The sequence below is a fragment of the Pongo abelii genome, chromosome 10, assembly GCF_028885655.2.
Source record: "Pongo abelii isolate AG06213 chromosome 10, NHGRI_mPonAbe1-v2.0_pri, whole genome shotgun sequence".
In the NCBI taxonomy this organism is placed as follows: Eukaryota; Metazoa; Chordata; class Mammalia; order Primates; family Hominidae; genus Pongo; species Pongo abelii.
The window spans coordinates 102471899-102496835 of record NC_071995.2 but is presented as its reverse complement, the minus strand read 5'-3'; the positions used below and the strand labels follow the sequence as shown (position 1 = coordinate 102496835).

At 43.7% G+C, this 24937-nt stretch overlaps 2 protein-coding genes across 2 annotated transcripts in view; both read left to right on the top strand.

Moving 5' to 3' along the window:
* Nucleotides 1-15123, top strand: part of LOC100450758 (putative tetratricopeptide repeat protein 41) — a 72325-nt gene extending 57202 nt beyond the window's left edge. The window contains 3 exon segments of the mRNA XM_024256549.2: nt 1396-1529; nt 14225-14354; nt 14446-15123. Coding sequence (XP_024112317.2) covers nt 1396-1529; nt 14225-14354; nt 14446-15109 — 928 coding nt within the window. The 3' untranslated portion in view covers nt 15110-15123.
* A 2451-nt stretch (nt 15124-17574) lies between these two features.
* NT5DC3 (5'-nucleotidase domain containing 3) overlaps nt 17575-24937 on the top strand; it is a 68937-nt gene continuing 61574 nt past the window's right edge. The window contains exon 1 of the mRNA XM_009248165.4: nt 17575-17890. Coding sequence (XP_009246440.1) covers nt 17683-17890 — 208 coding nt within the window. The 5' untranslated portion in view covers nt 17575-17682. The remainder of the gene's footprint in view (nt 17891-24937) is intronic.

Below are 24937 nucleotides of genomic sequence, written 5' to 3'. Positions count from 1 at the left end.
AAAGTGTCCTCTGCACTTTTGACCTTGTTGGCCCTCTCCTCCCAAGCATTTGACAGAGTTGAAACTGCACTCTCCTGGGTGATCAAGTCGGCTCAGCTTCTTTTGTGGGTTCCTTTTCTCTCCCTGCCTCTTGCCCAAACATAAGCATCCTCTTGAGTTTGGTTCTTGGGCTCTATGCTAGTCTCAGATGGAGTACATCAGCCCTACCAGGACCCAGGCCTTCAGCTGCTGTTCTGTAAGGTGAGTGCTCTTTGTCTCCATCTTCTCAGGCCTCTGTTAGCAGCAGCAGCCATATGCTTCCATCTGTTTACTGGACGTCTTCACTTGAGTATTCCACTGGCACTCCAGAGTCAATGTGCTCAAGACTGGACACATACACCCTCACCCCCTGACGGAATTCTCCTTCTCCCACCTCACTTGGTGCAGACACCGTGGCATCATCTTAACGATACATCTTAGCAATGTTTATCATCAGTCACTGTGCTGACACATTACACTGATTTTCTCATTTCATCCCCATAACAACTCTGTTATCTATCTATATATTATTTATTTATTTATTTATTTATTTTTGAGACAGGGTCTTGCTCTCTCACCCAGGTGGGAGTGTGGTCGTGTGATCATAGCTCATTGCAGCCTTGAACTCCTGGCTTCAAGTGATCTTCCCACCTCGGCCTTCCAAAGTGTTGGGATTACAGGCATGAAGTACTGTGCCCAGTCTATTATCCCCATGAGAACATGAGAAAGTTGAGGCTTAGGAGGCTGAGATGCTTGCTCCCCACCTCTTAGGTGGCGGGGCTAGGGTTAGCACCTGGGAAGTCTGATTGAAGAGCCCCTGAACCTGACCACTGTGGCCCACTGCCACATCTGCCTGACTTTAGAGCTTGAGCTCTTAACCACATCACTCTCTGCACACATAGCAGCCCCCCAGCACCCCCAGCATCAGCACCACCACAACCAGTGCAACACCACGCCCTAGCAAATCTCCCTTCGCACCTGTGGCCACTGTGTCAGCTCAGACCTTCATCGATCTTCTTCCTCCAGCCTAACTGGTCTCCCTGTCTGTGGCCTCACCTGTTTCAGTGTGTCCTCCACACTTCTGCCCAGGCAGATTCTAAAATGTGCATTTGATCATATCAGGCTCTTAATGAAAACTCTTCACTGTTAAAGTCAAAATCCTTAGGTTTACACTCAAGGTCCTTTGTGGGTGGACTCCTGCTTCGCTCTCCAGTCTCCCCTCCTACCTCAAAGAAATTCTCAGAGGGCAAGTGTTAGTCATACTCATCTTTGCTCCCTAGCCCTAGCACCGGCATTCAGTAAATGTTTGTTGAATGAATGAACGAATGCATGCCAGCCTTCTTTGATGCAAACTTAAATTAAATTTCTCTTTTCTAGATCCCAAAGGAAGCAAGTACTTAAATGTTATAAACAAGTGATAAAAATAAAGGAAAATGCAGAAACTCTGGCCAAGTCCTCACTCCTCAGGAAGCAGCTGAGCATCAGCCTCAGCGATACGTTGTGTAAATTAGGTAATCACGCTCATCTATTTGTTATAAGCAGGTGACTTTTCCCTTTGATTCACCTCATACTTTGCTTATTTTTTAAAAGTCTCCATTTTTGAACCAAGCAACTCCTGTTTCACAAACTTTAAACTATTTTTGCTACCTACTTATGTTCTCCTAGTAGGATAGGTATCTCTTAAAATCGTTTCCATCCCATTTTTCATTCTTTTGTAGGCTGAGCTCCTTGCTTGACCACACTCCTCCCCCGTCAGTGTAGGTTCCCACCTTTCTTCCACTTCTGTCCTAAGACATTGTTTCTACTGTATATGAATAGCTTTCCATTCCTTTTCATCTGTGATGCTAAAGTAACATGTGACCAGAAATAACGAGATGGCTTTTCACAAGGGCCCACCCTTGATTTTAGCTGTAAGACATTGGTCTCGGCTGTGCACAGTGGCTCATGCCTATAGTCCCAGCACTTTGGGAGGCCGAGGCGAGGTCACTGGAGGCCAGGAGTTTGAGACCAGCCTGGCCAACATGGTGAAACCCTGTTTCTACTAAAAATACAAAAATTAGCCAGGCATGGTGGCACACGCCTGTAGTCCCAGCCACTCAGGAGGCTGAGGCAGGAGAATTGCTTGAACTGGGAGGCGGAGGTTGTGGTGAGTCGAAATTGCGCCACTGCACTCCATCCTGGGCAACAGAGCGAGACTCCATCTCAAAAAAACAAAACAAAACAAAACACTATCAGGGGTCCTGACATCTCATTGCCACAGGGCATTATCTGTACTTCAACCAAAACGAGTAATTTTCAACCTGGGTGATTTTGCCCCCCAGGACGAAAGTCTGGAGAAATTCTTGATTGTCATGACTGGAGCTGAGGGGGGAGGTTGGGAGATGGGAATGCTACTGTCATTTAGTGGGTGGAGGCCTGGGATGTGGCTGAGCATTTTACAATGCCCAGGAAAGGCCCTCACAACAAAAATTATCCACTCTCAAATGTCAGTAGTGCTGAGGTTGAGAAACCCTGACCTAAACCAGCTACTTTTCCCAGCTTGTGTGCTTATCATCTGTTTTACAAGAAAACATGATTGCTTTCAGGGTGGTCACTTGCTGAAGAGGAAAAAAGCTTTAAATGCCTGATATCTGTAGGAAAGAATATTTTCAATGTGTAGATGGGAATATGTGTGTGCATTTTTTTTTTCACTAAATATTTCTAGGCTGAAGCAGTTTTACAAACAGAAAATACAGATACAAATGTAGAGAAAGTTTATGGAGAAAGAACTAGTATATTTAATCTGATTGTTTCATATAATATTCTGTTATGTAACAGTTTTCGTGTCTGGTCTGTGATGGGAGGATAATATATTCATTTACTTTCAGATATGAAGGCATCTGTAATAATAGCAATTGCAGTGTTTTTTTTTTTTTTTGTGACTTCTTAAATAAGTCTACATTTCAGTTTTGCAGTCAATACTCACGGTGGTTAGACCAAGCATTTTTATGTGAGGAGTCATCTCTTGCTGCTATTTCTTGCCGTTATCTCCTGCTGTTGATTGAAGTTGATTCCTTTAATATAAGGCCCACTTCTGGCCCACAGGAACATTGTAGATGGTTAATCCAACTGCTAATGTGAGATTTGTGTGCTGTGGTTTCAATTGGTGAATGGTGAGAGCAAATCAATATCTTCGGTACACAAAGGCAAGAGTGGAGGGAGGGAAACTAGTCTGTTTATGGAGACCTCTGAACCAGCTGTCCTTCAACATGTAACAGGTATTTTTAGTTTTCCTACCTTTAATGGAAATTTTCTATCTAAATGGAAATGTGCCTGAGTGGACTCCGTAAAATAAGAAGTAAGCCAGAGCTGCAAATTGTTGGGACTCCTCACCATTAATCATTTTTAAAGATGTCTTAGGTCCTCTGCAGTAAAAAGTGTTACCAAACGTTAGTCTTCAAAGCAGTTCACTTTGAGGTCAATAGCTATGTATTTTTGATGGGAGTTGGATTATATTATACTATGTATAATATAATATACATGTATAATTATGCATACTATGGTATACATATAATTACACTGCATTTATTCAGCAAGTCTTCAAGTACTTTATACCTTGTAATGCATATCAGAATGATATGGTGGTATTATCTTACCCAGCTAGGTTGTTGATCTGGGGTGGTTTGGGAGAATAATTTACCCTATAAAGAAAAACAATTCAGCTGGGTGTGCTGGCTTGCACCTGTAATCCCAGCACTTTGGGAGGCCTAGGTGGGAGAACTGCTTGAGCCCAGGAGTTGAGACCAGCCTCTGAGCAACATGGCAAATCCCCATCCCTACAACAGATACAAAACTTTAGCTGGGCATGGTGGCTCGCACCTGTAGTCCTAGATACTCGGAAGGCTAAGATGGGAGGATAACTTGAGCTAGGGAGGTCAAGGCTGCAGTGAGCCAAGATCCTGCCATTGCACTCCAGCCTGAGTGACAGAGTGAGATCCTGTTTCAAAAAAAAAAAAAAAAAAAGAAAAGAAAAGGAAAACAATCCATACCCCCAACCCCCAACTACCCACTTGATGTACATAGCATGAAGCCACCCACATGAAGGCAACTGAAATGATTGCTTGCATCTGCCTTTGTGACTTTGGATTGTGGCTCATATACGAAACTACTATTAATATTTGCTTCCTTTGTCTGTAGCTTGTCTCCATTGTGGGGCAGATCCTTGGGTGCCCTGCAGGGGAGATACCCATCACTTTGAAGTGGTCCCCTAGGTTATCCAATGTGACTTTTATGAATGCCATGTGGCTTGTATTTTAATTCATCCCAAACATACCTTCTAAATTTGGTAAAAATCTGTCTTGGTCTTTTCTGGATGCAGTAACAGATAAAGAGACAAATAGATGGACACTAGGTTGCCCATGCTTAAAGGATTGTACTAAGTGCTCTGCAGGATACAAATACAAACAAGATAACTTCTGTCTTCAACTTCAAGCAACTTATTTTTTTTTGTTGTTAGGTGGCAATATAAACCTATAATAAAAAATATAGCACATTAAATATTTAAAGCATAGCCTGGCTGGAGGGGATTGAACTGGGTTTTGGTTTTATCTTGGCCATAATCAGCTGTGTGACCTGCAGCAAGTCACAATGCCTCTGGCCCAAGTCTGTCCCTGGGCCCCATCTGTAAAATAAGCGTGTTGCATTCTTTAAGGTCCTCAACAGAGTTAATATTCCATGCCTAAGTATGAAGGAAGACCATGATCAGTAACAAGAGGATGTTCAAGGAAAATCTCTTGGAAGGGATCCTTTAGGAAGTGGAGGGCATAGATTGTCAGAGAAAGGGGGCAATTCTAGGTGGGAAAACTACGGAAACAGAGGTAGGAATAAATAGGATGTGAAGGGGATCAATTGAGAGCTGCCAAGAGGGGCTATGAGGAAGCATCAGGACAGAGGAGGTGTGTGGAGTGGGAGATAAACAAGAAGAACAGACAGTGGTGGGAGAGTTGAGTCAGTGTGCTGATTTGAAGGAAATTCTCTCCTGTAGGGAAGTGGAGACTCAAGACTGAGGAAGGCTTGGGGGCCAGTGATCCTCTAATGGGCTTGGCTTGTTCTATTTAGGAAATTGTTTTGGAAACTCTTGAAAATTGTTTACAGCTCATCAAGGCTGTCTAAAGTCTGTCCACAAACGTGCAGTGAAGAGTTCCCTGTCCATCTTATGGAATTTAACCCTTACCCTTGTCACCCTCTAAGGTACTAAAGTAAATAGCACAGGTTGAGCATACTTAATCCAAAAGTCCAAAATCTAAAACTTTTTGAGTGCTGACATGATGCAAAAAGGAAATGCTCATTGAAGCATTTCAGATTTTGGAGTTCTGGGATTAGGGATGCTCAACTGGTAAGCGTGATGCAGATATTACAAAATCTAAAAAAATCAGAAATCTGAAACCCTTCTGGTACCAAGCATTTTGGATAAGGGATACTCAACCTGTACTTTACTACTTGAAATTATATATTTATCTGTTCACTAGGGTTTTTTTTTCATTTATCTGTTCACTAGGGTTTTTTTTTCATCTCTCTTGCTATAAAGAAGAGACATGATCTGTCTTCTCCACCATTGTATACCATGCTCTTAGAACAGTGGATGGCACTTAGCAGGTACTCATAAACACTTGCCAAGTGAATGAATGTAGGATAGAGGAAATGCCTTAGCTAATTCAGATTTACCCTCCCACTTTAGAAGTGCAAGTATTGATTATTAAGGGCATTTGAATGTTAATTACTTATATTCTTGTCATTCATTTATTAATAATAATATTTACTGCACCTATTAAGTGACAATCTCTATGTTGGTTCCTGGGAGTATAACAATAAACCAGACCCATTGAGACCAACACTGCCTTCCCTGAGCTCACATTGCGGGAGAAGGCTGTCAGGCAACTTAAATACACAGTTTAACTGCAATTGCGGAAAGTGTTACCATGGAGACAGCAGTTAGACAACTAAATACACAATGGCTTAACTACAGTTGGGGAAAGTGCTATCATGGGAAAATACAAGTACTAACAGGTGACCTTGATCTGTCAGATGGAGGGGCGTGGATTGGGGATGCATCTCAGGAAGTGATGCTGAAATTGGATCTGCAGGATGAGAGGTGGCTCACTAGTAGTGGGAGAGAGGGAGGAGAAGAGTCATCCAGGCAGTAGGAACAGAATTTTCGAGGCTGGGAGGAGTTTTAAGGGCCCGGAGTGCAGAGAGCAATGTGGGGAAGGAGGTGCATGAGGAGGACATTGGAGAGGTGTTGGGCGGGCTGGGTCACAGGCCTCTCAGGCCCAGTCAAAGATCTGGGGTGTTACCATAAGAGCAACTGAAACCAGTACAGGATTTTTGCAAAGTAGGTAAGTGTGAGGAACCCAGAGCCTTTCCTCTAGCATAATCTTCACAAGAGCTTTCTAATATTATATTCTAAGATCATTTTGTGAATCCAGAATCCATGAAAGAGCACAAAGGACATGTTTGTGACACTCATTTTCTCTTCCTTTCTGAGATGCATATTTTAACCTCTCAAACAGACTGTGAACTCCTGAGGGCAGGGGCCTTATTATGTATTCTTTGCATCTTTGAAACATCAGAAACAGCGCTAGCTGTACGTAGATGGGTGCTCTGTCACTGTAGGTAGGCTGAGAAGTGGATAAGCAGGTTCTTTCTGGGTAATTTGTTTTGGGTTATCCAACAGAAATGATGGCTCTGCTCCAGGCTAACAGTATTGAAAGAAACAACCCAATTGTACTTTTATCTATGGAAAACAATGATCTTTAGATGACTTTTCAGATTTCATTTTAGAGTTCAGGTTAATGAAAATTGCTAGCTTGAATGTCATGACACCTTTCTTGATCTTTTATTATTTTACTTTTTTTTTTGAGACAGTCTCTGTCACATAGGCTCTGGAGTGCAGTGGCGTGATCATAGGTCACTGTCATCTCAAACTTCTAAGCTCAAGTAATTCTCTGGTCTCAGCCTCCCAAGTAGCTAGGACTATAGGCATGCGCCACTATGCCTATTTTTAAAACATTTTTTGTAGAAATGAGGTCTCGCTATGTGACCAGGCTGTATTATTACATTTGAGCAACATGTATAATACAGTGTAATCTTCCAAGGGGTATGAAAATAGTGGGCTTCCAGCAATTTGTGATAATTAAGATTTTAATTATAAAATCACATTTTTATATATGAGATTATAGTAAGCACATATTAAGATGACAGATTTGTGAGAGGGTGACAAATCCAGTTTCGAGTACAAATGTTAACCTAATAAGACTATTAATTCTAGAGATTTCAGTGGGAACCCTAACTATAAAATGAAGGTTTTTGTGATTAATGTTCCAAGCTACCTCTGACACAGAGCAATCTCATTGCTCTCCTTTGATGAGTGTTTTACATTTGGCTATTGAGACACCACATAAGTGGGACAAAAGAACAGAAATGTGGCTTTTTCATGTTCCATTATATCAAGCTGAGTGTTCTGTACTGAACTGTTTGTTTTGGATGAAGTGTGGTAGATGAACATTATGTTACTTCTCTCTCCCTGGGATTCTGTTTAAAAGAAATGCCAACCGTCTTAGGCAAATTTAGAAGGAAGAAATTAAACAAAGGGTCTAGTGTCTAGTGGGTGACTCTCAGCCCCTCTGAGAGTCAGTCCCTTCTCTTTGTTTCAGTTTTAAATTCCCTCTCAGTTCCTTCTCTTTATTTCATTTTAAAATTCCCAGCTCAGCCAGAACCCTCTTCAACTATAGCAGTTGGTCTCTTAATCCAAGTCAGATAAATGATACAGACAAACCTTACATTTTAACTTAAATATAAATCCATTCTTTCTCCAGACTTTTAAATGTGTAATTAAAATATCTCTCTCTCTTTCTCTTTCTCTCTCTTTAATGGGTCCTCTGATTGGAATTAGATGTCATCTTCTCAAAATGCATCACCCTCCATTTCTAGTTTTGGTTTCTGAAGGGTGACAACAATTGTGATGCAGTCTGTGTGCAGTATCCTTCTAAGTTGCCGCCTTTTTCCCCCTCAATCTTTTGCAGTTGTCTTGTCCACTCACAATTTGGACTTATTTTTCTTAGCAGCTCAGGGTATTGAGCCTTTCCCAAGAATTCAGTCTGGTTTTCAGAGAAAACAACTCCTTTTTATCTCATACTTATATCTTATTAGTCTGTATTGCAGTCAATTAAATTACCTAATTAGATTGACATACTCAATTGACTCTGGGGTATACCAGAACCCAACTGTTGGGAACAGAAGTATGCCAGCAAAGTAGAGATAAGCCTGCTAGCTGCAAGCATTTAGTGTTACCTGGACATTGGGGAGTATGTTTCATAGAAGAAATGGAGAACCCTGGTTAATCCAGAAAACCAGTTTATGTGTGTTAACAGAGCTTACTTTTTATTTGTGTAGGCTTAATCATTTTTAATAGTTTATATATTTGTAAACCCTATTGGCTGCAAAAAAAAATGTCAAGTAGGCCTCATAAACTTAGAAAACTTTTAAACCTGGAAAGGGCTCTAGAGGTCACTGAACTAATTTTAAAGCTGAGGGAATAGCAGATATATCACATGACCTGCCCCAGTACATTTGATCAGAGAATTCTATGGATTAGATATTATAATCATCGAGGCTCACAAAGACCAGGCACAGCTAGTAAGTAGACCTAAGACTTGGCATCCATTTCTCTGACCCCAGTCCCAAGCCCTTCCCGCTGTTTGTGAACTCTAGGAGTTTGTGGTATTGTTGGGGTGACAAGCACATGAAGAGAAGTACAATCCAGTGTGTTATGTACTATGACGGACACTGGAGAGGGCACAGGGACGCACAGAAACGAGGCAAGAAGGAAGACTTTCCAGAGACAGTGGCTTGGGCTGTGAGTTCTGACAGGTGCCTGGTGAAGAAGTTCACGATGAGCATTTTCGGTAAGGAGAATCAGCATGAACAATGTCAAGGAAGGGAGAACTTGGGTGGTTTGAAACTCTGGAATGGGGAGAGTTGGGGAACGATGCTGGAGGAATCAGCAGGGTTTACCAGGCTCAAGGGCTTCACAGGGAAGCTGCTGTAGGATTTCCAGCACTAAGGGGCATGAGTAAGTTTGTGTTTAAGATACAACAATCTTGTGACCAAATGGGGAATGGAATTGGTAAACTAAGAGGGGATGGTAGAAATAGAGAGAGAGTGTCAGATTTGAGACTTAGTAGGTAAATCCAACAGGCTTGGTGCTTGATTGGATGTGGGAGGTGAGAGAAAGCCAAAAGCATTTCCCAGTTTACGACTATATCATAGGTCAGTGCACCTGGGTGCATGATGCTGTTGGCATTGCAAGAGAGGGAGCATAGTTTGGTAGGGTGGGGTGCAAGCCACAGTGAGCTAATTTGGGGTCTGTTGAGTTTGAATTTTCTATCCAAGTAGAGACATTCAGTAGGCAGTAGGAGTGTGAGTCTGGTGTTTAAGAGCTTGAAGACTGAGCCAGAGAAAACATTTGGGAGTCCTTAGTGTACACTTGCTGGCTGAACTCAGTAGAATGGTTGAAAGAAGCAAGAAGAATGTAAGACAAGACAATGGCCAGAGATAGAACTTGGAAGAATGCCAGTATTTAAGGGGTGAGAAGAGGAAAGGGCTGTGGTAAAAGATGAAGAATGGCTCCAGAGGCAGGCCAAGAAGCAGTCAAATCATTGAAGCCAAGAGAGGAGAGTGTTGAGAACTGACTACCAGATTGAGAACGGACCGCTGTGTTCAGCAACACAGAGATCGCAGGAAATGTTCAATTTTGGTGGTAGAGACAAAAGCCTGTTTAAGAGAGAACAATCTATTCCCTCTGCTTAAAGATGGAGCTCCTGCACAGGCCCATCTCCTTCAATTGGTGCAGTGAGTTCATGCAGAACTGGGGAATACAACAGAGGACGCTACTTGCCATCTGCAACCAGGTCCTTTTGAGCCAGACTAGGCCATGGTTTCAGTGGAGAGAGGTAGGGGAAAGGACCCCTTAACCTCTTTTACTGTTTTCTTTGGAGCAGAAATTGAGGGCCCATGGCGACATCCAATTGCAACCTTTTACTTTATTTGGGACAATGATACACAGCTTTCTCCCTAACTTGTTTATAGATACACACATTTATGGAAAGAATAAGCAAACACTTCTAGGTTAAGTTCATAGTTAAAAAAAAAAAAAGAATGAGCGAACACACTTTGTTTCTCAAACTTAAGGATTTTGGACAAAGAAACTTTAGACACAGCCTAATTATCAAACAAAAAGAAACGTTCAACAAAGAGCCTTTAGATAGTGCCAAACCTTCCTTCCTCTTTACAATTGCAGCCCATCTTCTAGAATCTAGACAGAGACTATGGGCTGTGATTGTCCTCACTTCTTAATCCCATTCGCTCTCAGCACAGAATAACTCAGTGGATGCTGCCCAGTAATGAACTACCCCTCCCAGGGGTGGTTCATCCACTGAGTTATTCATTCAGGGAAACTTCCTGAGACCTCTGTCAACACTGGAGAGATTTCACTGTTACCTGGAGACAACTGCCTGGATTGTTGCTGTTGGCCTGGGAAAAAAGTAAACATCTCTCACACTGGACTGGCATTGCAAAAATCTGCCTGTTAGATGACAGCAAATATATGAAGCAAGAGGAACAGGACTTAATTTTAATTTCAGTAGAATAAAAATTAGGAAAAATTGTGCTTTAGAAGAGTACTTAATAGGATAGAGGACTATCTTTGGATGAAATATCTTGTTTTGTTTTTCTAAGGAAATAATAAATATTCCACCATCTTTTTAATGTTAAGCACTGAAAATAAAGTGGGGAGACTAGGAAAACTTACTACTTAAAATCTGAGAACAGATTCGTAAGAGTGTTCCTCGGACCTTCCCCCCATCCCCACCCCCAATTCACATTCCACTGGAAATAAGATGGGTGCGGCTCTGTCCAGAAGTACAACATAGAAAAGGTAACTGATGCTTTCTTTCTAGATGTATTTTTATGGAAAATCTTCCCTGGAACCAACAAAACAGGAAGAATAGTGTTCTCTTTTCTCACTTCTAAAAGTTATAGTCCTGGATCCTAGGGACCTGAGTTGGAATCCCAGTTCTGCTATCTTCTTGGCTTGTGGACAATTGAGACTCTCTGAGTCTCAATTTTCTTACCAATCAAGTGGTTATAATATAGTCTACCTATAGGGTAATTGTGAAGATTTAATGATATAATATATGCAGAACAGCCAATAGAGTACAAAATTAAATGTTAGGTTCCCTCCCCATCCAGGGCAAAGGTTTAAGGTGGGAAGAGGTTCAGTGACATCTCTCCAATTTAAATTCACCCATTCTGGTCTTTCCTCTTTCCTGGGTTGGGAGAACTGACCGGGTTGACCTAACTGGTACCAGCTCCAAGAAAAATGGAATAAACTGGGGGTGGGGATGAGGCAAGAATGTCCTTTCCCTGGCTTGCTTGCTGCCTGAGTCAGATTGCATCCAAGAAAGTTCTGAGGTCAAAGCTATAGGTCAGGTCTAGAATGGGTCACCAGGGAAAAAGGGCATGAGGAGTTGTGTGTGGCCAAGAGAGAGGCGGGTAGCAAAGGCATGAAGTAGTGTATGCAAAGGGCACCAGAAACTTGTCCTCATGAAAATCTCAATCCCATAGCAAGTCACATTCTCTTCAGGGGACTTGGGCAGAATGAAGAGAGTCAGTCACACCTGTGAATCTGGTTATTGGTGCCCAGAGAATCTCTGAGGATGGGTTCTGTGTTTGCCACCACATGACACATCCAGTTTCTATTTTTCTCCACTTTTCCTTTTAAGGCCAATGCAACTTGGTTGTCAAGAACAGGGTAATTCACAAGTGTCTTCTGCTGAGCTAGACTGAGGCACCTGGGAACATCACAGGGAGTCATGAAAATAGTTCAAAAAGAAGAAACATAGTCACAGATCGCTAAGCAGAGACAGCAGCTGAAATTTCCTATAGGATTTCCAGAGAAAGCTTCAGGCAATGTGAGATACAGGGTCTGATCCATGAAGCAGTGCCACAGAGAGAGAACATCTCTGCGAGCAGAAGCCACGGCTGATATTCAGAAGCACAATCCAGAATGGGGAAGAGGCAGCCTAGTGTAGCAGTGCAGGGCACGGACTTGGGGATGAGGCTGACCCAGGACTGTTCTTCCACGAACTAGAACAAGTTCCTTAACCTCATCCAGCATGCTCATCTTTAAAAGACAAGTAAAATGAAACACGCGCTAAAAATTCTCTGGAAGGACACATTAGAAACTAACGTCAGTGATTCCATTTTAGAAGACTGCACAGATGGAGACAGAGAAGGGAGAGACACTTTTCACTTTACAGTTTGATACATTTTCATTTTTGAACCAGGTGGACAGGTGATGATAATTTATACCTTATAAGATTACACAGTCCTGACAGATGGTATTTATATATATTTGCTGTTGTTGTTAATACAGGAACACTGACTGGGTCATCTGTCAGTGTTTTTAGCCTTTACACAGGCAGCAGTCTCTTTATCACATTTCTAAGCCAGTGCCTTACACACACCAGCCTTATGTTATGTTTATAATCAATGGTATAAGTTCAGCCCCTTAAAAGCAGTCTTGTAAATGGGTAAAATGAATAAATAGGTACCATCTGCAAGTTAGATTGTAAAATGGATTGTTTTTATTTTAACAAATTTTAGAGAATTCAATTTTATTATTATTATTATTTTTTAAGATGGAGTCTGGCTCTGTTGCCCAGGCTGGAGTGCAGTGGCACGATCTTGGCTCACTGCAACCTTCGCCTCCCGGATTCAAGCGATTCTCCTGCCTCAGCCTCCCAAGTAGCTGGGATTACAGGTGCGTGCCACCACACCCAGCTAATTTTTGTGTTTTTAGTAGAGCCAGGGTTTCACCATGTTGGCCAGGCTGGTCTTGAATTCCTGACCTCAAGTGATCTGCCCGCCTTGGCCTCCCAAAGTGCTGGGATTACAGGCATGAGCCACTGTGCCAGGCTGAGAATTCAATTATTGACTATGGCAGTTTGAAAATTTTTTCTCAATTTTTTTATTTTGAAAAATTTCAAACCTTCAGAGAAATTTCAAGAATAGTATAGTGAAAGGTCATATAACCTTTACCTATCTTCATCAATTGTTTTTTTAAATTGTTATTGTTATTTTTTATAGAGACAGGGTCTCCCTATGTTTCCCAGGCTGGTCTCAAATGGCTGGGCTCAAGCAATCCTACCTCCCCAGCCTCCCAGAGGGCTGGGATTACAGGCATGAGCCACCCACCACACCTGGCCCACCAATTGTTAATATTTTGCCACATTTGTGTTCTCTCTTTCATATACAGGCACAGAAACATACATACATATTTTTTTTTCTGAACTATTTGAAAGTTAGTTGCAAACATGACACTTTTATTTCTAAATACTGTACTTCAGCATATGTCTTCTGAGTACAGGGACATTCCCCCATATAACCACAATAATCAAACCCAGGAAATTTAACTATTACCTAAGACTATTATCTAACTATAGTCCATATTCAAATTTCCCCAAGTATCTAGTAATGTCCTCTATACCTGTTAACTTATTGAGGATCTTGCATTGCATTTGTCTCTTTTAGTCTAGATTTAAGTACCTTTGTTTTGTCATTATGACATTGACTATTTTGAAGAGTTGAAGTCAGGTTCCATCCTCCCATCCCTATCCCAATATCCTTCAATTTGTATCTGTCTGATTCTTTCTTTCTATTTTTTTGAGACAGGGTCTCACTCTGTTGTCCAGGCTGGAATGCAGTAGTGCAGTCTTGGCTCACTGCAACTTTGGCCTCCTGGTCTCAAGCGATCCTCCCACCTCAGTCTCTCAAGTAGCTAGGCTATAGTCACGTGCCACCATGCCCAGCTAATTTTTGTATTTTTTGTAGAGATGGAGTTTTGCCATGTTGCCCAGGTTGGTCTTGAACTGGGCTCAAGTAGTCTACATGTCTCAGCCTTCCAAAGTGCTGGGATTACAGGCATGAGCCACTGTGCCCAGCCTGATTGTTTCTTTATGATGAGACTCAGGTTAAATATTTTTGGCAGAATATTACAAATAAGTCATGTTCCAATGCCACCTTTTATAAATGTTTCTTATCCTTCTCTTTTAAATGTGTGAAGCCAGGAATAATAAAAAGTCTAATAATCTTATTTTCAAATATCTAGCAGGTCATTTATTGGCAAGTGACTCTTGTCATCACATCATGATTGAGGCAGTAGGCTATTTGTACAGATCACTTGATTTAAGGGTGATCCACCTGGGATCTTCTCATTCATCAGTCCATGGAATCCTGCAGTGAGTTTCTGTTTCATGTTCCAAACAGAAATATGCTTCTGGTTATTCATGCTATATATATGACCTCTTGACAACTTTTGATCTTTTGCAGCCTTCTGAGAGAAATTGAGTGGATCTGGAGCCGGAGATGTTGGCCTCAAGGTATGAGCCAGCAACATTCTGAGGGTTCTAGGAATGGCTTCTCATTATGGGAGCACTTGCTTAAATTAAACTACCACAGTGCTCAGAGTTCTAATACAGTGAGCTCTGCAATGTGCATGAATGCAGATAAATTACACAGGGCTAGAAGAATGGACTTGGCACCTCAGACAATTTCAGATAAATCAAAATGTGCTCCTGGAAAAGGGAAAAAGAAACCCATTATTTACATATCTGCTGAGGAAAAGATACGACAGAAGACACAAAATAATGCTGAAATATGGAATGGCTCAGGAAAGGAAGCCTCAAAGAAAAAGACAGACTATTCCTCTAACATTTTATCTTTGGGTAAAATGAATGGTTTAATAAAGCTTTCAAGGCAAAGAATTTTGTTAGCTAAAAGCGAGACTGGAGAAGGCGAAATCACCACCATTTACCACCATCCCCTGCCATGGCCTGTTAGCACAAAAAACCCTGGGGAATCTGAGTTCATATCAGAAAAGTGGCTTTTTCATAGCCCAGATTATATTTCAATATCTCAGAAGTCTTTTTTGCAGAGAAGATTTCACATTGAAACAAAACTGTTGAAGACCTCAAATGATATTAATAAAGAATAAAAATGTATCATGGGCTTTTTGGCATCTGTTTTTTCCACTTGTCTTTAATTAGAACTCTTTTATTGGATATTTTGTTCTAAAGTACACAGGAAAGATAATAATCAAGGTCTAGAAATATGATTATTTAGGCACTTAAACACTGTAACTCATTTTACTTAAGGAGAACAATTTTTAGGTGATTCACATTTCTATGGCAGGTAGAGCAATGTTGATCTCATAGTGTTCCATATCCAAAAGTATACAGAAGCAATGTTATTAACATTCTAATTGTATTATTTTTGCATTGCTGTAGTTTATCTATTTTGAATTTATGAACTAATTTTCCATGTGAACAAAATTTACAATTGCTGTCACCAACCCTTTTTATGAAACATTAATTAAAAAATATATAATTTGGCATAAAACTAAAACCATAAAGTAAGTTTAAAGTACCAGAGCCCGTGTATTTGATATCATATCTGTTTTAAACATTTTATTGTCTCATTTTATCAGTGATTTGTAAAACATTAACCATTAACTGTTAAGGATTACTTATTGGCTACTTTCTTCCCTATCACCCACCTAAATCCTACATACTATATGTTAGGAGGCCAAATGGAAGAATGGGTTCAGTTGTGTGGTTTTAGGAAAGTTATTTCATCTTTCTTGGCCTCGGTTTCATTACTGTCAGCCTTCTGTATCTGCAGGTTTGCATTCGTGAATTCAACCAACCATGGATAAAAATATTAGAAAAAAAATCAACAATGAAAAGTAATACAAATAGAAAATACAGTATCACAACTATTTACAGAGCCTTTATATTGTATTAGGTATGAAAAGTAATTGAGGCCTGGTGCATTGGCTTGCACCTGTAATCCCAGCACTTTGGGAGGCCAAGGTGGGCAGATTGCTTGAGTCCAGGAGTTCGAGACCAGCCTGGGCAACATGGCGAGACCCTGTCTCTACAAAAAAATACAAAAATTAGCTGGTCATGGTGGTTCACGCCTGTAATGTCAGCTACTTAGGAGGCTGAGGTGGGAGGATCGCTTAAGCAGAGGAGGTCGAGGCTGCAGTGCACTGCGATCATACATACCACTGCACTCCAGCCTGGGTGACAGAGAAAGACTCTGTCTTAAAAAAAAAAAAAAGTAAACAAGATGGTTTAAAATATATAGAAGTATATGTGTATGCAAATACTAGCCATTTTATATAAAGGACTTGAGCATCGCAGATTTTGGTATGTATGTGTGGGGCAGGTGTTCTGGAACCGATTCCCGGCAAGTATAGAGGGATGACTATATTGTAAAATTGGAGAAATTATGGAGTCTGCTTTTCAGGATTACTGAGAGGATTACATGAGATACTGCACACAGCAAGCCTTCAATAAATGGTAGTTTAACCCAGATGCCACATTTTTCCATGAAACACCTCCAGACCCCTCCATCCCACAACTGGAGCATACACTAATGCCTTGGGTTATTTGTCTTAAACTGTGTTCCACCCATTTCACACAAGCCAGTATGGTCTCCTTGGCAGAGTGCCAGCCTTGAGGGCTAGTCCTCCTATTCCACCTGCTCAAAATTAAGTAACCACAGGACAGCTTGGGAAGTCCTTGCTGTCCAGCGATTTTCAGCAGGGTTCTGGCTGGGCCACATCAGTCTTTCCTGCAGAATCTGTGTCTGACTCAGTCCACACAGAATTGCCCCCAGGCAGGGAGGTTGCGGTTCATTTGGCTTTAGTGGAACCACAGGCACAGGACGGGTGGAGCCTAGCAGGTTTGAGAGAAGGCCTGTGCACCGAGCCGTTAGCGTGGGCAGGGGCAGGAGCGGGGTAACCATGTTCCGAGGACCTCTGCCGCCAGGCGGAAACCTGGGCGGGGGGCGGGCATTGGCCTTCCAGGCTGTGTAATGGGCGGGCCCTTCAAACTTACTGAGGTCTTAAGGGGCTGGGATCCTCCAGCCCGACATCAGCCCACGAGTGGAGCCTCGGCCCAGCCACCCACTCACAGGTCCTGGATAAATCTAAGCTGGGGATCGGGGACGTCTCAGAGGGGCCCCACGATCCAGGGGAGGTCCAGACTGCCATTAATTAGAGTGCCAGAGGCCATTAAGGCGGAGAGAGGTCACCTTCTGGGGCCGGGGCCAGAGCAGCTGGGGTGGGAGGGGCGCTGTCCGTGTGGCCAGAGCTGGGGGTCAGTCCCAGAAGGCAGGAGGAAGGTGCGGCGGAGCTGGGCGGGCGGCGCTGGGGTCGTACCTCATCATTCCATCCCATATGGCCTGCGCGCCACCACACGGCCACCCCTGCGCCACCCTGAAATTGACCCCAGCAGGCTCGGCGTGGGGCCCCCGGCCCCGCCCCGCCCCGTCTCCGCCCCCGCCCCAGACCCGCCCGCTCCCCATCGACTCCGCCCCCGTTAGACCCCGCCTCCGACTCCGCCCACTCCCCGCCCCTCAGCGGCGGGAGGGCAGGCCTGCGCCGCCACGTGTTCCGACGCAGGAGCGGCACGCCTGCAGGGCAGAGCGCGGGTAGATCTTGGGCCGGGCAGCAGCAGTCGCAGAGCGGCGTGGCGGCGGTGGCGGCAGCGGGCAGCAGGCATGACCATGGCAGCGGCGGCGGTGGTGGCACGCGGGGCCGGGGCGAGGGCGGCGACAGCGGCGGCTTTGCGGGGTGGCTGCGGGACGGCGGCTCGGGGGCGGCCGTGTGCGGGCCCCGCCCGGCCCTTGTGCACTGCACCCGGGACCGCCCCGGACATGAAGCGCTACCTGTGGGAGCGCTACCGGGAGGCGAAGAGAAGCACAGAAGGTGAGTGAGGCGGCGACCCCGCCCCGGCGCCTGGGGCCCCTCCTGCGCGCTCAGCTGGGAAGCGGGCGCCCTAGGACCCGGACCAGCCCAGCTGCGGACCTCCAGGGCCTCCAGTCGCGAACCCGGGTGCCCACACCCCCAGCCGCAGGCAGCATCGCTCCTGCGGAGCGACTCGGGGAAACGCGGAAAAATGCGCTCTAGAAACTTCACAACTCGCGCCTTTCCCCGGTCGGGAAAGCTGTTGTATATATTCTTGGGATTTTTAGCCCGAAATCTGCATCTGAGGGGCTTTGGGCCGCGCGGGCCAGGGGTTCCTCAGGCCTCCCTTGGGAGCCAGCCACTCCCACGCACCGTTAGGTGTTGTTATTCATCGATAGTAATAGTAACAGCCGAGTCGGGCTGGCGCAGAGATGCCCAGGAGCGGGGCTGCTGGGCAGGTGGCCGATCCCGAGGCTGGTCTGTTTTCCTTTTGGTGGGGGTGGGTTGGGATGGGGTGGGATGGGATGGGATGGGATGAGATGAGATGAGCTGTGCGGTGTTCGAAAGAGGAGAGGTCCAGGTTGGGGAAGGTTCTGGGTTATCCATTAACCTCGGTGAGGAGGGGATTCTAAGGCTGTGAATGGGAACTTCGTGGCCAGATGCACTCAAAATGAGCTTGGCTCGGTTGTTACTACTAATGAACTAATAAATACTAGTGCCAGGCACGTAGATTATCTCTAAATTGTTGCAGTAGTCTACGAAGGAGGTTCCACATCCCCATTCTATAGATGGGAAAGGCGAGACTCAGGTTTAAATGACCTGGCCAAGGTGACGCCTGAATTTAGGGACTGTCTCAGCTCCTAACCCACTGTCCTGTTTCCTGTGCTCCGTTGACCATTTGGGAACCAATAATCCATTGTCACTGTTGCTTCCAAGGAGGATTCAGAACCGAAATTTGTATATTGGTTACTTCTTGTTGTGGAGGTGGCACATAGATAGGGAGAGATTATTTGGTGAGCAAGAACGTTTTATAGGATCACATTTTCCATTTTTTTGGCCAGAAATCAGTTTAATGAAAAAAGCAAATTGGAGTAATTTTCAGAGGGGACGTAAAATGACTAGCAATGCAGAATTCTATGAAATGGTGGCTTACTTTCTTAGTTTCCCTTTGCCAAGAGTTAATTTTGCTTTGGCTTTTGAAGCTGTTGTGTGGTATGGTGGAAAGAAGACTGGCTTTGGAGACATTGGGAATTTTGCAGGTCTTAAGAGATGAAAGGAATATAGAAGATTATCAAACCCAGCTTTTGGGCAGGCAAGTTTTTTTTAACTTGTAATTCTTATTGAGATAATTGTATATTTACATGCAGTTTAAGAATTAACACAGGGGCCAGGTGTGAGCTCACGCCTGTAATCCCAGCACTTTGGGAGGCTGAAGCAGGCAGATCTCTTGAGCCCAGGACCAGCCTGGGCAACAAAGGAAAACCCAGTCTCTACAAAAAATGCAAAATTTAGGCAGGCGTCGTGGCTCGCACCTGTGGTCCCAGCTACTTGGGAGGCTGAGTTGGGGAGGATCGCTTGAGCCTGGAAGGTTGAGACTGCAGTGAGTTGAGATTGCAACACTGTACTCCAGCCTGGGTGGCAGAGCCAGACCTTGTGTAAAAAACAAACAGAAAAGGACTAATAGAGGGAGATCTGGCATACGCTTTATCCAATTTCTCGCAGTGGTAACATTTTGCAGAACAGTAGTACATTATCACAACAGTATATATTGATACAGGCCACAGATCAGAGTGTCCTCATTTTATTTTTACTTGTATGTGTGCACATGCATGAGAGCACAGATGTATTTCTGTACAGTTTTCTCACATGTAGGTTCATGTATCCACCACCACAGTCAAGGGACTGAACAGTTCCTCCTAAAGATCCCTCATTCTGTCTTTATAGCCCCACCCATCTCCCCAATCATGCTCTCTCTTGTTCCCAATCCGTGGAGCACTATTTGTTCTCCATTTCTAAAATTTTGTCATTTCAAAAATGTTACACTGATGGAGTCATACAGTATGTAACCTTTTGGAGTTGTTTTTTTTCACCAAGTATAATTTCCTGGAGTTTTATCCAGTGTTATGTGTATTGTATCAATAGTGCATTCCTTTTTGCTGTTATTTCATGGTATGTACATAAAACAGTTTAACTGTTTGTTTAACCACAGATTAACTCCATTGAACCATTTACCCATAGTTCAAAGGACATTTGGGTTGCTCCCAGTCTTTGGCTGTTACAAATAAAGATGTTGTAAACATTTGTGTACAGGTTTTTGTGTGAACATACATTTTCATTTCTCTAAATGCCAAAGAGTACAATTGCTGGGTCAAATGGCAATTGCATGTTTAGTTTTATAAGAAACTGCAGGCAAAATTTTTGCCATCCTGATTTATGGACAAGGTTTGTTGCTTGCTGCCTGTGAGAACTGGGAGGTCAAAATAGGCTTGAGTTGCTTCATCTGTAAAATGGCGCTGCAGGTAGCACTAGCATCATAGGGTTCAGGTGAGGAGTGGATGAGTCCATCCATGAAAGGCATTTAGGACAGTGCCTGGCACATGAGACAGCCGAAGCATGGGATGGTGAAGATCACCTTGTGATATGGTTTGGCTGTGTCCCCACCAAAATCTCAACTTGAATCGTATCTCCCAGAATTCCCACGTATTTTGGGAGGGACCCAGGGAGAGGTAATTGAATTATGGAGGATGGTCTTTCTTGTGCTATTCTCATGGTGGTGAATAAGTCTCATGAGATCTGATGGGTTTATCAGGGGTTTCCGCTTTTGCTTCTTCCTCATTATTCTCTTGCTGCTGCCATGTAAGAAGTGCCTTTCACCTCCTGCCATGATTCTGAGGCCTCCGCAGCCACGTGGAACTGTAAGTCCAAGTAAACCTCTTTTTCTTCCCAGTCCCAGGTATGTCTTTATTAGCAGCATGAAAATGGACTGATACAGTAAATTGGTACCAGTAGAGTGGGGTGTTGCTGAAAAGACACCTGAAAATGTGGAAGCGACTTTGGAACTGGGTAACAGGCAGAGGTTGGAACAGTTTGGAGGACTCAGAAGAAGACAAGAAAATGTGGGAAAGTTTGGAGCCTCCTAGAGATTTGTTGAATGGCTTTGACAAAAATGCTGATAGTGATATGAACAATAAGGTCCAGGCTGAAGTAGTCTCAGATGCAGATGAGGAACTTGTTGGGAACTGGAGCAAAGGTAACTTTTGTTATGTTTTAGCAAAGAGGTTGGTGGCATTTTGCCCCTGCCCTGGAGATTTGTGGAACTTTGAACTTGAGAGAGATGATTTAGGGTATCTGGTGGAAGAAATTTCTAAGCATCAAAGCATTCAAGAAGTGACTTGGGTGCTATTAAAGACATTCAGTTTTAAAAGGGAAACAGAGCATAAAAGCTCCAAAAATTTGCAGCCTGACGATGCAGTAGAAAAGAAAAACCCATTTTTTTGAGGAGAACTTAAAGCCGCCTGCAGAAATTTGCGTAAGTAGCAAAAAGCCTAATGTTAATTCCCAAGACCATGGGGAAAATGTCTCTAGGCCATGTCAGAGACCTTCATGGCAGTCTCTCCCATTACATGCTTGGAGGCCCAGGAGGGAAAAGTGGTTTAGTGGACTGGGCCCAGGCCCCATGCTGTGTGTGCTGTGTCCTAGCTGCTCCAGCTATGGCTGGAAGAGGCCAATGTAGAGCTTGGGCTGTGACTTCAGATGGTGGAAGCCCCAAGCCTCGTCAGCTTCCACATTGTGTTGAGCCTACGGGTGCACTGAAGTCAAGAATCGAGTTTGGGAACCTCTGCCTAGATTTCAGAAGATGTGTGGAAACACCTGGATGCCCAGGCAAAAGTTTGCTGCAGGGACGGGGCCCTCATGTAGAACCTCTGCTAGGGCATTGCGGAAGGGAAATGTGGGGTGGGAGCCCCCACACAGAGTCCCTACTGGGGTACTGCCTAGTAGAGCTGCGAGAAGAGGGCCACTCTCCTCCAGACCCCAGAATAGTAGATCCACCGACAGCTTGCACCTGCAGAAGCCACAGACATTCGACGCCCGCCCATGAAAGCAGCTGGGAGGGAGGCTGTACCCTGCAAAGCCACAGGAGCGAAGCGGCCCAAGAGCATGGGAACCCACCTCTTGCATCAGTGTGACCTGGATGTCACGCCGATACAGGATGCATAAACATTCACACGTCCAAAAATCCCAGGTTAAAAAAGGAAAAAGGAAAAAATTCCAATTGAGGGACTTTGTACAAAGTATATAACCAGTACTCCTCAAAACTGTAGGTCATCAAAAACAGGAAAAAGTCTGAGAAACTGTTTTAGCCTAAAGAAGCTGAACAGACATGACAACTAAATGTAGTCCATGCAGAGACCTGGAGTCAAAGGAGATCATTTTGGAGCTTTAAAATTTGACTGCCTGGCTGGATTTTGGACATGCATGGGGCCTGTAACCCCTTTGTTTTGGCCAATTTCTCCCATTTGGAATGGCTCTATTTACCCAATACCTGTACCACCGTTGTATCTAGGAAGTAACTAGCTTGCTTTTGATTTTACAGGCTCATAGGCGGAAGGGACTTATCTTGTCTCAGATGAGTCTTTGGACTGTGGACTTATGGTTAGTGCTGAAATGAGTTAAGACTTTGGGGTACTGTTGGGAAGGCATGATTGGTTTTGAAATGTGAGGACATGAGATTGGAGGGACCAGGGGCGGAATGATATGGTTTGGCTCTGTGTCCCCACCCAAATCTCATCTTGAATAGCATCTCCCAGATTTCCCACGTGTTGTGGGAGGGACCCAGGGGGAGATAATTGAATCATGGGGGCTGATCTTTCCCATGCTATTCTCATGGTAGTGAATAAGTCTCACGAGATCTGATAGGCTTATCAGGGGTTTCCGCTTTTGCTGCTGCTTCATTTTTCTGTTGCTGCCGCCATGTAAGGAGTGTCTTTCACCTCCCGCCATGATTCTGAGGCCTCCCCAGCCATGTGGAACTGTAAGTCCAGTTAAACACCTTTTTTCTTCCCAGTCTCGATTATGTCTTTATCAGCAGTGTGAAAATGGACTGATATGCCGTTGGACCAGAGTTTGGGCTTTGATGTGTGACAGTCCAAGGAGGATTTTGGAGTATGACAGCCATGTTACTTTCCTCTCTGACCTTAGTTTCCTCCATTTCAATATGGGATTAACGTGGAGATTTTTAGTGTGTGCTTGGTACCCAGCAGATGCTCAGTAGATAGTAGCTATTATGATTAATTATGAAATAACTATCAGTCTTAGCATATTTAGTAAGAGGTGGAGGTGGGTTATTTAGCTCTAGAGTCTGGGTCTCCTTGTGATTAGGGCAGTGCCATAACTAGCTTTGTGGCCTTGAGCAAGTCACCTAATCCCTCCTGGCTTTGGTTTCTGTCTCTGTAAGATGAGGCCACTGCACTAAATAATATCCAAGTCTTTTTAAGTGTTTGAAGTATTCACGTGTTAGAGGTACAGGATTCGGCGGACCCTATCTTCTCTTCATGCCCACAGCACAAATGCATGTGGTCCCTATTACCCCTGAGAATGTGGGGTAATTCATGAGGCTTTTTCTTCTTTGTCTTGTCCAGAACTGCACCATTCCTTCTCTCCTCTTGTTGAAGTCTGTGTGAATTTATGTGCCCAGCTTGAGTTCATCCAACAAGCATTTATTAAGCACCCAGCAGTGGATTTGAAGGCTGCTGGTTCACAGTTGGATGAGTCTGACAGGGAGGGTTCAACAGTGGCTGAGTTACTGCCTGTACAGAGCTGGGGACCAGTGTTGCATGGATGAGGATTCTGGTAAACAGATGAGTGACATTCTACCTCGGGGGAGGCAAGCAGCGAGGCCCAGGGGCTCAGGGATGCAGGAAATGTGTCTCTGAGGCTGACCCTTGAGCTGTGTCTTGTAGGAAGGCACAGTCAGAAGAAGTACTGATGAATTCATTTAAAACATGTAGATCTCCCCACCCCCAGTTGCAAGAGGACAAAATAATTTTATTTTCTTACTTTCTTTCTGGCCACTTGATCTGTTTCTTTCATCCAAACAATCTGTTCAGGTGTCTTCCCTTTGAAAGGCTCCCAGAGTGAAGCCTGCACAGGGAAAGGATGTTTTTTAAAGCTTTGTTTTACCCTTTCTCTTCCATCCTTCTTGTCATTTTAATTAAAAAGTTTTTTTAAAAACCTTATTTTTTAGATCAGCTTTAGATTTACAGAAAAATTACATAGTTTCTATAAGCCCTACACCCATTTCTCTTATTAATCTCTCACATTACTATATTTTTTCCAATTAATGAACCAATACTGATACATTATTCATAGTTTACTCAGATTTCCTTCGTATTTACCTACCCTCCTTTTTTTCTTCCAGCATGCCATCCAGGATAGCACACTACATTTAGTTGTCATGTCTGTTCGGCTTCTTTAGGCTGTAACAGTTTCTCAGACTTTTTCCTGTTTTTGATGACCTACAGTTTTGAGGAGTACTGGTTACATACTTTGCAGAATGTCCCTCAATTGGAATGTTTTCCTTTTTCCTTTTTTAACTTGGGATTTTTGGATGTGTGAATGTTTATGCATCCTGTATCAAACTCAGCTCAAAAAAAGGTTCTTTATATTTTTAGGAAAACAAATAACTGGTTTAAACCTGTAGCAAAAACATTAGCTGCTGCAATTTTCCCCTGGAGCAGTGGTTCTCAGTGGGAGTTGGAGGGGGCAGTTTTGTCCCCCAAGGGATGTTTGGCAATGCCTGGAGACCTTTTTGTCACAGCCAGGGGAGAAGGGTGCTGCTGGCCCCTAGAGGCCAGGGTTGCTGCTAAACATCCTACAATGCACAGGGCAATATCCCATAACAAAGAATTATCTGGCCTCAACTGTTGGTAGTGCCAAGGTTGAGAATCCTCGTTCTAAAATGAATTCTAAGAAATCTTTGTGTGATCATAATTGACAGGGCTGGATATGCCTGTGTGTGGTCTCTTCTTTTCTGTTGTGCTTTATGTTGCGTGTGTGTTCTTTGAACTC